At 31.9% G+C, this 14734-nt stretch overlaps 1 protein-coding gene across 1 annotated transcript in view; it reads left to right on the top strand.

The window, feature by feature from the left end:
• LOC148619881 (uncharacterized) overlaps window positions 1–14734 on the top strand; it is a 67680-nt gene that overhangs the window by 18581 nt on the left and 34365 nt on the right. The window contains 7 exon segments of the mRNA XM_088580254.1: window positions 1740–1838; window positions 8883–8981; window positions 11468–11566; window positions 12441–12539; window positions 13117–13215; window positions 13438–13479; window positions 14201–14299. Coding sequence (XP_088436380.1) covers window positions 1740–1838; window positions 8883–8981; window positions 11468–11566; window positions 12441–12539; window positions 13117–13215; window positions 13438–13479; window positions 14201–14299 — 636 coding nt within the window.

The following is a 14734-nucleotide window of genomic DNA, read 5'->3' as shown; positions in this document are numbered from 1 at the left end:
AATTTACAAAAATAAGGTTTTGATAGAGTTGTCTGCACTATCTGTTTATTTCAATGGAATTTTAACACAGTTTACGGATATAATGTGGACAATCTCGGCTTTTTTCTTGATTCTAATGGTGCAATTGGTCAAACTAAACCTTAAAAATGTTGGTTATTTTCATACCATGTTTCATCTACTGCCTGATTCTTACAGAGACTGACACTTAAGTGTTTGTCCCTGACATCTTCACCAATATTATGTTACACAATTAAAGACATAAGACAACCAACCGTTTTAGTTTCATTTAAGATATATCATTGACTTATGCGTTTAAATACGATAGAAATTGACCGGTTTAAAGAAAATCATCTTTCAACTGTTAAAAATACTGATCTTTATACAAAATTTACTGGTCTTAATAAAAATTTTAGTTGATTTGTATACAGAATTCCAACTTCCGGTATATGATTAACTGCATCTCTGAAGGATAAATGTGTCTAATAAAAAATTTAAAAATTCATTGATGCAAAATCTGTTTTCACATTCAAAATTTTCATTATCCAGAGAGAAAATATGTTTTAAGTTAACAAATTCCATGTTGTCATAATGTTTAATAAATGATGATGATCTATGAAACAAAAATGAAAAAGCTTCAATATTTGAAAAAAGGTCGACAGGTTCGAAATACATGATTTAAAAGTAAAAAAAAGATTGATTGATTGATTGATTGTTGGGGTTTAACGCCCGAGCAGCAATATTTCAGCTATTTTCAGGTGATGAACATGAAATGATAAAATGAATAATGAGGTGAGACACAAGGATAATGGGGTCGACAAATTTTGATTGCCACTGGAAATAGGGAGAAGTGGGTAGGGTCGGGCAATTTAGGCTTATGTGGCGGAGCCCTATGGTTCCTACTCTGGGAGAATACCACATAAGTGTTCTTTAACGTGCGAGGAACGTGGCATCCTTCCCAACACGGTGCACCACAATGGTTTGCGGTCAGGTTTTCCGTATTATAGCCTGACAACCCCAGCATGTAAAACGCCTGGGGTACCACATTCCACCGCCTGGAGATCACAACCCAGTTGCTCTGTGGGCAAAGCGTACTAGCCCCGGCCAGGGTTCTGAGCACTATTTAGTCGCCTTTTACGACAAGCTTAGCTCTGCTGCGGGTCTATTCTTTTGACACCCGGACCTGGACGGGGCAAACAAAGAATAAATGTTTCTTCACAAATGTTGCTTTTGAGGTATTATAATCCTACATTTAGTTGTTGATTGTTCTAAATGTACAACATGAACATCCGGAAAGTTAAACAATAATTAGAAAAAAAAGTATTTTTGGCAATTACATATCAAATAAAAACACCAATGTAATAAAAGACTTGAAATACAGTTTTATCTCCAAAGCAGAAATTGAGCAATAAGGAAATTATATTTTTATTCCCCCTTGACAAAAGGAAAAACAGGAGAATAACAACTTGGTGATGAACTTGGTCCAAATACAAATATTTCATCTATGTAACTAACATGTTTCTTTATACAGTGTTTAAACCCATTAGTTGCCAAAAGTGTCATAAAATGGGTACTTTCATACTAATCTTGTATAAAGTCCTCGTACAGTCGCATTTGGTTCAGGTCATTTGTATGGGCCCAAGGCGCGTCCTTTTATACTTGAACTTTATACAGGATTAATATGAAAATATCCACTTAATAACACGATATTATTGATATTTGTATTTATATTATTAATACAGGGACAGACACCACTTGATTTCGCTGTTGAGCTCAATGATCTAGACTCTCTATATTGTTTGATTAAGAGTGGTGACTATATTGGTGCAACCGATAATACGGTAATTAGAAAAAAGTAATACAACATTAAAACGTAATTCATGCAGATTGGTATTTAAACACAATGAATCAACATATTTTGTACATAAGTTCTATGTTAAATGCGGCTTCTGCAAATCAACACCATAAGGTAAAAGAATAAAAGAAACAATTACGTCTATCACTGTTTTTACAATTTCAAATTTAAACTTTCAAGTTTTTTTTTATGCGAAGTCAATCTCCTAATTCTTAAAATTTTTGATACCACAAATACAATACAATACAATACATATCTTTATACTTAAGGGTCTAAGTTATGTTCAGACGTGTCATTACTGGGATTTAAAATTGGAGATAAAAATTCATAAGTAAAGATGTAGATTTAAAATGTTAGTAAAGTACTGTTTATGCATGCTAAAATTGTGTTTTGTCACTGCCTAGAAGAATAATTATTGTTATAATTGTTATTCCTTAAGACTCCGTTTTATGACCTTTATCTTTCATTAAATTCATGAATCTTCAATGTCAAACACATTCGTGTACTACCATTTATGCAAATGACATTTAATTATGTCGCAAATAAATCAGTTGGTACTAAAAAGTATGAATGAAATGAGGATCTTTAAAACTGAATGCATTGGATGAACAAAGTAAACTCACTATGAAAACTCAGTGTTCTAATTCTAATAAAACAGAGAATATCAAAATGTTGAGGGAATTTAATTGAAATTAATCATGTAGCTCTGAAAACAGTTTATGTTGCTAAACGTTTAGAATTAAATTGTGATTGTACATTACCTTTATTAAATCATATTGGTGTTATAAACAAAATTTAAAGAGAATAAATGTTTTACGACGCCTAAAATAATTATGTCTAGATTTTCTTTATTCAAGGTCCATAATTCTGTGATATTTTAACATGTATCAATGAATCTAAATAACAAGCCATCAGTATGTGTCATTTTATTGATATCATTAATAGCAGGAACGTGAATGCTTTTAATCAAACATTTTGTGTTTACATATGGAATTCAATAACAAGCACTTGTTTATAGTAAGGAATTTATGATGGTGCATTCTGAAATAAACTATGTAAACGGAGACGAGGATTTGTAAGAATCAGGCAAAAACGGAAAAATCAGAAGCATGAGCGTCAAAAACCAACCCACTAAACAATATATTTTCACTTAAGGATGCTTTATCTAATTTAATAGATAATAGTTTGATCTCTGCATCGCTGTATTTGCCTAAAAAAAATTCAATAGAATTATAGTATTACTGGGAATAATGTGGCCGAACTCCAATAATAACTAACCTGTAGTCTATTTAAACATGAATCGCCCTCGACAACATCGTCTACCCTATGACTGGTCTGACGTGATGAAGCAAATTTGTTACATTTTGTGTCAAATTTAGGTAACTATGTTACCACTATACATCTTCGTCGTCGTCGTAAACCTCTGAATCTAAAACAAGTACTTACGAAAGAGGACTACTCCTGTTGTTGGAAAAAAGCGTAACCAAATGCCACTATCTGCGTTGTGGCACATGTGCGTTTCTTGCCGAAGGAATTCTACGGTTATTAAAAACTGGTGAGATTTTCAAGGTCAATGCAAACATTAACTGTACAATGCAAAACCTGATATACTGTGCAACATGTCCAACATGTGGTGAACAATGTATAGGCCAAACTTGGGATGAAATATGTGAGCGAATGAACCACATAAGAAATATATTAACTATATTAACAACGCATCTAGTTTAAAGATATTCTATGGAATAAACAGTGTATTTGTGACGTCTGTGTAATATCCCCTTTCTCCCTATTTTGTTTTTGGTTTCAAAATAATTAGAATTTTATAGAGTGAAATTTAATGTAGGTAAAATGAAAATATAATTATCATAATTGTCAAATGAATTTAATGTCGAATACGAAGAAATGCAACAGCCAATAATCATGCCATAGGTTGGTTGGTTGATTCACATCATAGTTAATTACGCCGCCAAAACAATTTCAATGTTGAGCATTTTTTGTACTACTTCATATTTACGGATTCTGTTTAATTGAGGAAGAGCTGAGTTCCTGTTAAAACTCTTTTCAAGCATTTTGAATGTCATAACGAATGTATAAACGTATTTTATCGTTAAAAGTATATAAAATATAATCATTATACCCGCTTTTTTTTATTATCCAGCCTATTAACGTTTTTTTTGGCAGACTAATATCCACAGTAATTCTTAACACTTCCAATGTTAGATTTCTTACAATTAAGCGTCTGGAACAGGGTAACGTTGCGACAAGATTAAAGTCATCACTACAGAGTTTCATGGTCATCATCATGAACTCGTTGATCGTTACGGTGGATCTGAGACGTATATATAGAAGGTCTGAAAAATTCCAAACGATCTTAGAACTGTCAAGTTTGCGAAGCAAACTCGTACTGCGGAGGGTATATAGCCTAGCTGGCCGAGTGGTCTAGGGCGCTGGACTAAGTGCAGGCGGTGTTGCCATAGATGTCACAGCCGTACGAGTTCGAGTCCCTTGGAGTGAACGACCAAAAATTTGCTTTGCAAATTTGACAGTTCTAACATCGATGGGAATTTTTCAGACCTTCTATAAGTTTATGTTATCTTTCCTGTATCAATTTGATCCGATGGAGCAGTGTAGCAAATAGAGTCGTCACATTCTGAGACGTTGTATATATATACAAAGTGTCAGAATGTGACGACTCTATTCGCTACACTGCTCCACAGTTCTGTGTGACGTAATTTAGACCAGCAAGTCAGCGATTAATAATGGAATCTGTGTGACTAATGTAAATTAGCAAATCCGATTAGGAAAAAAATGATTTCAAAATCTAAGTAAACTTGTACTGAAGTGCAGATGATGTCCATGCATGATGAAGTAATTTAAAGTTAATAGTTAATGTTGTTAGCATATACCTGTATAGGTCTGGGGGATCCAAGGAAAGGCGTGTCAGGCATATGCTTCCCTCCAAAAATAATAAATTGGGAGACTTTTTTGTTTTGTATTTTTTTTATTTTGCATGAAACATTGCTTTTTTACAATGAAGGCATCGCTTACATTTCAAGTGTTAAGTGACAAAAAAAAAGTAATTGAGGGAATCTCCTTGATGTAAAAAAAAATGTTACTTAAAACTACAAAATAAACGATTGTCGCAAACATGTAGGATGTCCGTAACTTCAAAACGATGTTTGGGTAACTTTTTTCTTAGTTTTACATAAGGATGTGGGTAACTCTCAAAGAATCAATATTTCGTAGATGCTTACATAGGATTAAAATGGTTTTCCATCTTTTATTAAAGGTACATTCAATGCACTATCGGGTGGATGCCAACATAAATTAAATAAACGTTACGTAATACTAATATCACTTTGCTGGTTGTTCATTTGAATTGCTCCAAATATAACCAAATTAAAAATAACGTACCGAGATTTTCTATGATATCTAGAGTTCTTTTATGAATACCATATCGTCTGGTATTTTACCCATTACATAGCTCGTTAATTTGACTATCTTTTCTTCCGATTTTATGTGCTACTTTTGCCACCCATCTAATCCAGTTTACGTAAGGATAATATAAAAATTACGAGAAATTGTAGAACACCAACGGTAAATCCGTAAATCTTGGGTCTCATACCTTTGTTTATATTGACACAAATCGTAATTCTATATACTTTTAAGTTAAAAATTATAAATCTTGAAATTTAGATAAACAACGTTACCTGCATCCAAAAATTAAGTTACTGACAGCCTTTTAAATTTACGGACATCTTGTCCATTTTTTAAAGTTGGTCTTGCGCTAAAACGAAATCAATATTCGTTAATAAATGGTATTGGTAAATGTCTTTTTTCTTTTTGGCTGGTATAAAAATTCAAAGAATGAATGAAAAATACCGTGAAATGTACATTATTCATCAATTGTATCTCACCCGATCTCGCAAACGCAATATTGGGCTGGGGGTAACTTAAGTTACCAAGAGCCGTTTCAGAACAGTGATTAAGCACTATAAATCACGTGTCTTTGGACTTTAGAAAGAACTCTCCTGTGTCACTGGTTTCCCCGCTGTATTGAATTTCCAATTATATAGAGCTCGTCTTGATCATCAAAATTACATTAGGTTATTCAATTATAAAATTAAAGATCTATGTTGCCGTTCTAAGTGTAAATGGGATAACCGATAACTTTCAGATCTTTGGTAATTCTCACGAAGTTCAAGGTTGACAAAGTACTTTTTGAGTGAAAGTTATTTTTAAATAACATAAGGACCACAAATTAAAGCGATTCTGTAAAATTCTGTAAAATGTTAAAATAGACAATTTCGGAATTAAATATGAGCAACACATATAAGTGTGAGCATTTCAAATTTACCTATATGGTCTTATGTATGTAAAATGTAGAGTTTCAAATAAATGACTGTGACACATTTATTCAAGTAAAAATTCTGAAATTTCTGCAAAATATTTGAGTGGGAGCAGTTTTATTTTTAATAGTGGTCTTAAATAATTGACTAAAATGCTAAATTTTTCAATATAAATATGATGTAGGTGGCTAAGACCAAGGAGTTAAATTAAGATCTTCGCTGAGCCACATTAATATGAGTCCAAATTCTTTAAAAATATATTATTCTTGCAAAATGTATGAGTGCACTCAGTTTTAATTTCCATGAGAGTCTAAATTAATTACTGAAATGATAATTTTTCAATATAATTATCTTGTAGGTGGCTGCGACACATTTATTTGAGTCAAAATTCTTAAAGTTGATATATTTCTGCAAAATTCATGAGTGTGCATACTTTTAATGTCCATGAGGGTCTAAAATTAATTACTGAAATGCTAAATTTTCGATATAACTACCTCGTAGATGGTTGCGACACATAAATGTGGGTCAAATTCTTAAAATTGACAAAATTCTTCAAAATGGATGAGTGCACACCCTTTTAATTTCCATGAGAGTCTAAAATTAATGACTAAAATGCTATTTTTGTTCAATATAATTATCATGTGGGTGACCTCCACAAATGTATTTCAGTCAAAATTCTTCAAAAATGCTATATATCTGCAAAATGTATGAGTTTGCACACTTAAGTTCCATGACAGTCAATATTTAATGACTATAATGCCTTTTTTGCTTCAATATAATTATTATATGGGTGACTGCCACCCATAAATTTCAGTCAAAATTCTTCAAAATCTCTATATACCTGCAAAATTTATGAGTGCAAGCACTTTTAAATTCCATGAGGGCCTAAAATAATTGAATAAAATGCTAATTCTTACAATATTACTATCATGTAGGTGGCTGTGACATATTACTTTGAGTCATAATTCTTAAAATTAACATATTTCTGCAAAAAGCATGAGTGAGCACACTTTTAATTTCCATGAGGGTCTAAAATTAATGAATGAAATGTTTTTTTTTCAATAACATCATCATGTAGGTGCTTGGGACACATTTATTAGATTTAAAGTTCTTTAAAAAATGTCATATTCTTGCAAAATGTAGTAGTGCGCACACTTTTAATTTCCATGAGGGTCTAAAATTAATTACTGAAATGCAAAGTTTTCAATATACCTATCTTGTAGTGGCTGCTACACATCAATTTGAGAAAAATTCTATAGGTTGACATATTTCTTCAAAATTATTGAGTGCATACCAATTTAATTTTCATGAGGGTCTAAAATAATGCCTGAAGTGCTATTTTATTCAACATATTTAATATGTGGGTAACTGCAACAAATATGTTTCACTGAAAATTCTTAAAAATGCTACATATCTGCAAAATGTATGAGTGTGCACATTTGAAATTTTCATGAGAGTCTAAAATTAATGACTAAACTCTCTATTTTTTTCAATATAATTACCATGTTTGTGACTGCCACCTATAAAGTTCAGTCACAATTCTTCAAAAATGCTATATAGCCGCAACCTTTAGGAGTGCAAGCACTTTTAATTTCCATGAGGTTCCTAAATTTATTGACTAAAATGTTAATTTTTCCACTATAACTATCTTGTAGGTGGTTGTGACACATTAATTTGAGTCAAAGTTCTTAAAAATGACTTATTTCTGCACATTTTATGGGTGCGCACTATTTAAATTTCTAAGAGGGTCTAAAATTAATTACTTAAATGCTATTTCTTTCAATATAACTATCATGTGGGGGACTGCGACTTACACATTTCAGTCAAAATTCTTTAAAAATTTCATATTCTTTCAGTGTATGAGTGTGAACACTTTTAGCTATCGTTAAAGTCTAACATTTCTGAATAAAATGTTAAAAAATGTTAATAGGTACTCTGTGTCATACTGGTGTCTGCAACCAAACAAATTAAGTTCAAATTCTTTAACGTCAGGGACTTAACAGGTACGGCAGGAAATAATTATTGTTGGTACTACATGCCATACATAAAAGTCAGATCAAAAATTGAAAAATAAATCAAGTTCCAACATAGCAAGGCTTCCTTCCCGTCGTACGAATCGGGATTCGGGTGCCTTTTTTTGTCAGAGAAGTATAACTGTCAGAATCTGTCAGAAACTCTTCTAATCCATGGATCTGTTCTACCTAGAACAGTTCCTGACAGGAGAGTGTCAGGACCCATGACAGATTATGACAGACCCTGACAAGGTGTGTCACTGATCGGAGCAGTTTCTGACAGTTTAGAGCTCTTCTATTATAGCGAATCGCAACTGTACGTAATAGTGAACTCAACGCTCTATAAATGACGAATCTCAATGCATTTAATTGATAGACACATTCTCACGAAACCACGGATTCATGTGAGATTTACATACCCTATTACGTGAAAAGCAACTTCTCGAATGTTTTGGGATAGACTTAATCAACAGACGTCAAATTTATTCTGCCTATCTTTATTGTTAATGTCATTATCTAAATGTTTAGATTAAAGAGAAAAAAACATTAATTTACCTTCAAAATAATCCAGTACGGCCAAAAGCTATCACGTTATAATACTCTTTAAGTGAAAAATAATAAAGTAAGATATATATTTTTGATTATCTTGTTCCTTAAATCTTGTTTCAGGGGCACACAGCTATGCAGTTGGAAGTCAGAAAAAACCACAGGTTGTTTTTTTCATATCTACTTGATCATAAAGCATCTTGGCATTCAAAAAACGCCAAGGTAATAATAACTAAATGTGTAAACTGATGTTCCATTGTTACCACAAATATGAAAGAGCAATCAAGGGAACCTGGATTTGAATTAATATTGTTATTAAAAGAATATAACTCAAGGACAACGACTTAACAAAGACAATATACACCCACAGCAAAGAACATAAAAAAGACGTACAAAGAATCAAAAATAAATGAGCACACAGGTGGTACATGTGTAATGCTTTCCTTCGATAACCTGATTTACAATGATATGTTGTCCATATATAAAACGCTTGTTCTGAACGGTCACAGTAAGACAATAAGCAGACAGCTTTACTCAAAACATGAAAAAGGAGATGCTTCCGAATTAAATTCCGTGTTAAGTTTTGAATAGTGTCGAAACTGAGCTGTGGAGAAACGTGCAGACCAGTTTTCTGTTTAATGAATCAAAGGTTTATTTTTCCACGATTTGGTCGTATCACTAAACATTGAGTAGGCTTTGTTAACATGTTTACTTGTGTATTATAGATGTGATCATAGAATATTTATGATGTCGGAAGAATCTCAATCAATCACTCCACAACATCAATGACTACCTGCAGAAAATTTGAAAAAGGCGATATAAAAAAAACATTCATGAAATTATTAGTTATGAAAATATCTGTTTTAAATGTTTAGGTGTTTTTCAACGGCAATATCGTTGGTAATACGGCAGTCTTATACTTCTTACACTTAGTCTCCTTGAACAGTGTTATGCCGCGACAAGATTGAACTCATTACTACAGAAGTTTGATGGTCGTTATCATGAACAAGTGGATTATTTCGGTGCATCCATCTGTACCATGAAAACTTATTTGTTAAACATGTCATAATTTTCCTTTTCTCTTTCGTCTACCTCGGACTTGACTTTTTATGAGCAACTCGGCAGGTGTTTCAAGAAAAGGTGAGGACGCTAACCCTACCGGTGCATTTGGTCCATTTTTTCCAGTTTTTATTGTGGTGCGAGTTGCTCCTTTACTTTTGTTACTTTGTATGTATCATTTCGTTTATGTTCTTTCCGCTAGAATCTACGTTCCCTTCATAACGCTTTCTTATCAGCTGCTTGTAAATGTTTTGACGCATCCTTGTTCTAAAGTTTAAAATGCTGAAAAGCAAATAATGTTATATAAAACAATAATGCATTACAATAATATTAGCTTTACATAGTCAGGATGTACAAGCATGCACACAGTGCTACAACCACTTAAACATAACATGCTACTTTTTAATAACATTGTAGTCAACAGATAAGAAAGAAAGAACTCAATATAATTGATTTTTTTATCGATAAATTATTTTTTTTCGATTATTCATGTCGACCAAATATTTTGTATGTATTAACTACAAATATAGGTACCCAATTTATTGTCACATTTGTAAAATCAGCAATTGTTCAACACCAAGAATAATTTCTTGAAAAATGTGCACGGTTTGTATATTTTGCATACAGATCTGTAGGGGGTTGTAGTAGGAAACAAATACAATTAGTTTAACAGCGATTTATAGTCAACGCCCCAGGCTCTATGCAAACGACTCTTTTACAATATTGCATGAATGACGCATGCATTCGAGGACATGAATGATTATTTTTGTGCATCCGGTTAAAGGTTTAACAGTTATTAACTCGGAGTAGAATAATTGATAAAATGTTGTGTCAAGAAAAAATAATAATAATAAAAACAACAACAACAACAAAAAAAAAAGAATAAATAAATAGATAAATAAAAAAATAAATAAACAAACAAAAAATAAATAAAAACATAGTATTGAACCGATATCATGAAGTCATGGTGTCAGGGTATTTTATTCCAATTATATAAACTATGCATTATATGTTTTCTTGGAATGTTTCTTTTCATACCGTATATTTTATCTCAGTGTTACTTTAAATTTATGAAAAGACTAATTCATTCCTTCACGCGTGTCTATTGAATATTTGAGATTTCTTCCATGAGTGTGAGAAATTGTGTCTTTGACAAGTGAAGCGCATCGGAACGACTGAAAAGACGAAAAATTTCTCACACGAGTGGAAGAAATCCAAGATTTTTAACAGATGACATGTGTGAAAACGTATATCTTCCGTTTTACAACAAATAACATATGCGAAATTACAATAAAGATCAATGAGTAATTTGCGTAAAATATGTATCGAATTGCTGGGTGCCGTTTAATCATATGCGGTTAACAGTAATCACTCCGAAAATTCCGATTTATAATAACTAATTCTTAAGTTTTTGTATAATTTGAATACATAGACATACATTGTCAGACACAGAATTGGATTTGCGTAGAAAAAAGTTTGATTAATTTATTCACTATCCTTCTGAACTTTACTGGACTACTTTTACTCTGCGTGTTGCAACAAGCTGTTTTATCCATGACAGACACAGTCTAATGCACATGTATGTTATGGACTGTCTGTCATTAAAAAACAACTAAAGCGGAAAAAAACTGATTTTTACTCAATTCTAGCAACGAACTCTATTACATCTTGCTGCTATAGACGGAAATACCACTTTCATATACTATTTGCTGCAGAAAGGAGCCAATCCCAATGCAAGAGACGGAGGGGTAAAGTTAAACAAAATAAGGCATTATTATTTCCATTCATTCTTGATGTTAGAGAAATCGAATGAGGTATTTCGTTTTAAAGTTGAATGATTTGCACATTTAAATATCATATGAAACGGTCAATTTGCAGTTATATGAGCATTGAGGATATTTTAAACAGACGGAAAAGAAAACAAAAATATGATATTCATTCATAGTATTAAAATTTAACAGGTATAGAATATTAAGTAAGTTTGATGACAACAGTCACATTTTAACAATTATCTCATAGATGATGGACAAAATAGTCTTTGGCGATTGTTAAGTAGTTCACTTAGTTAAGTCCAAAGTAAATAGTTGGCATAATTGTCTTTAGACATATCGCTATAATATGCACAAATTAGCACCTTGCAAAAAATCTCAGCTTACTTATGACTAGTTACTGGTGACTGGTATATATATCTCCAAAATATCGGAATCTAAGTAAACTAATTTTTGGAACAGATGAGTGATCTTGTTGACGACTGATTTGTAAAAAAAATAAACAAGAAAATAACTTCAAAATCCAAAATTTCAGTTCTTGGTTTACTTGAACGTTGATCCGCACAGTTCTATTTTAATAAAATTGTCGATTATAAATTCAGAAGCCTAAGACCTTTTTAATTATTCAGCTGATTTAATTCATCATGACGGCAGTATTTAACTTGTCATCATCTTTTTTTGGTATACATTTTGATTCATGCAGAAAATGAATGATTGCACTTTTCAACGTTTTCTCCATTACTTTAATTCCAAGGAGACTATTAAATATTTAACTGTCGACGGTATCTCTGGCATTAAAACAACACTGTGAAGTTCATCAATTTTTTCAACTACTTATCGTATTTCGTTAAAGGGAATTACACCTCTACATTTGGCGGCTATATCTGGAGAAAAAAGTGCAATATCGTGTCTTTTGAAGTATGGCGCCTGCCTTGAAGAGACCAATGATAAGGTATTTCAAATAAATTATTCAAATATTATTATTTATGTTATAGACACAGAGCAAATTTATAATTGGATCAAATATTTGAATATTTTTTACAAATAATGTGTACACACGGTTAGTCTTCAACTTATTAAATGACCATGAAATTTATATAAATTGTACTTACCGATACATTCATAACTTCAATCTTACCACGGCAATATTCTTCCTCGATATCGATCGTTATCTCTGACTATATGTTTTATAACAAACGCGTGGAATATATTAAGTTCCTTAATGTCACACAGCCTACCACTCTCATATTCAATTCCATACACCGTCTTCTTAATTCCATTTTTAGTATCGTCGTTAATTCAACAATAAAGAAGTATTTTAAAATACTTAAGCATATACACTTTGAAAACTCTAATTTCACTATTTAAGATGTACGTTTCTTAGATTTTATTATTCTTATTGCACCCCATACCCTATCCTCATAGGAAAGACTTTAAACTTTGACAAATGTGCATTCACAGGTTGACAAAATGTCGTGCGATGTGTGTAAGTACCTTGTAATAAATAAAACATATTTTTGTCTTTTAAGCTACAAACACCTTTACATCTTGCTGCTAAGAACAATAATTTGACTGTCATATCCTGTTATTTGACGAACACAATACTCCTTCGTACAAAGGACTGTGAGGTATTTTTACAATGGACTTACACTTATATAAATGGGATCTTTATATTTGTAAACTCTTGCTAATTAATAACGTGATATCAAGCTAAAGTCGCCGCTATTCATATAGTGCCTTATCGCGTTATAGTTTTCCATATCTTTGAAAAGAAGTTCAGCAAGAAAAAAATTAATTTTTGTTTGAGAGTAGTTCAATTTTCAATGTCAACAAGTCAGTTTTCTTTTCAGGGATTCACACCACTAGACTATGCTGCATATTCTTTAAATGAGGTATGAGAGAAACTTGTTGTGGTTAAAAAGGTTAAACGTAAAACACATCACCATTCATATAACAAATAATAACATATATATAATGTAACCATAGGAAGGTCTGAAAAAATTCCAACGATGTTAGAACAGTTAATTTGCCAAGGTAATTGTTTAGATATGTTTTGAGAAATGATGTTAGAAATAATATTTTTATTTCACAAATATATATAAACAATTAGCTCTGCAAATTAACAGTTCTAACATCGTTTGGAATTTTTTATTTAACCATTAAAAATCTTCATTTTCCAGAATAATTTCAAAAACTACATACATGTTTTTTTTTTGCAACGAATATGCACTGGTCCATGCTCCCAGTTTTTAGTGGAGTCCGAGTTGTTACTTTGTATGTATGATTTTGGTTACTTTGTGTTCTTTGTTGTGTGTGTCTGTTTTCCGTGTCTGGTCTTTGTCCCTGGATTGCGTTCTTTTGATTACCGCTATAACCTTGATTACTCTTTGAAATCGATATAACACAACTTAATAATACAAGAACACATTAAATAAATATTCTAAAATGAAGTAGAACTAACAAATCCACACATTAATTAAACTTTTCTTGTAAATGGAATGATAAAACACAATTCGATTTCGTCTTATATAAAAACGATTTATTTGTGTGTCGTTATTTATGAACGTACAATAAATCTTTTGTCTATTTTCTTTTTTTTTTCTTTTAAAATAGACGCAACTTCATGCAGCTGCTAGGTGTGGTAGTATGGATATAATAGCATGTTGCATTAGGAATAGTGGTTTAAGTCATATCAATACGACAAACTCCAAGGTAATTATTAACTTCAGTAATGCTTTCTTAATATTTCAATTATTGAGAAATGATCAAATTATATTATGACAAAAACTGCACGATAATTCATCCGTTAATAACTAATGACCTATTTTCCAAATGTTAGATTCAGGGATCGGTCCTAATTTTGCTCTGTGGGTGGGCGGCAAAACGTAAATTTCATTGGACGAACATGAGTGACCCCCATTTTTCAAAATACGGAAAAATGTCACACCCCTTTTTACTAAAAAGTACGTTACAATGGAAGGGTTCTGCCAAGTTTCAATGCATAAATATGTGCAGGTACCTCTCACACTATCGTTTACGGTAATATTCACAAAGCACAGAAAGCTTGATAGTCACCAAAAAAGACTAAAATGTTGTATGAGCTCATTCGTAAGGGATATATTTATAATATTATTGTCAAATCGTTGT

This window comes from Perna viridis, chromosome 4 (assembly GCF_037379345.1).
Source record: "Perna viridis isolate PV_CMFRI_1.1 ecotype Kerala chromosome 4, ASM3737934v1, whole genome shotgun sequence".
Classification (NCBI taxonomy): Eukaryota; Metazoa; Mollusca; class Bivalvia; order Mytilida; family Mytilidae; genus Perna; species Perna viridis.
This window is presented reverse-complemented; position numbering and strand designations above follow the sequence as displayed.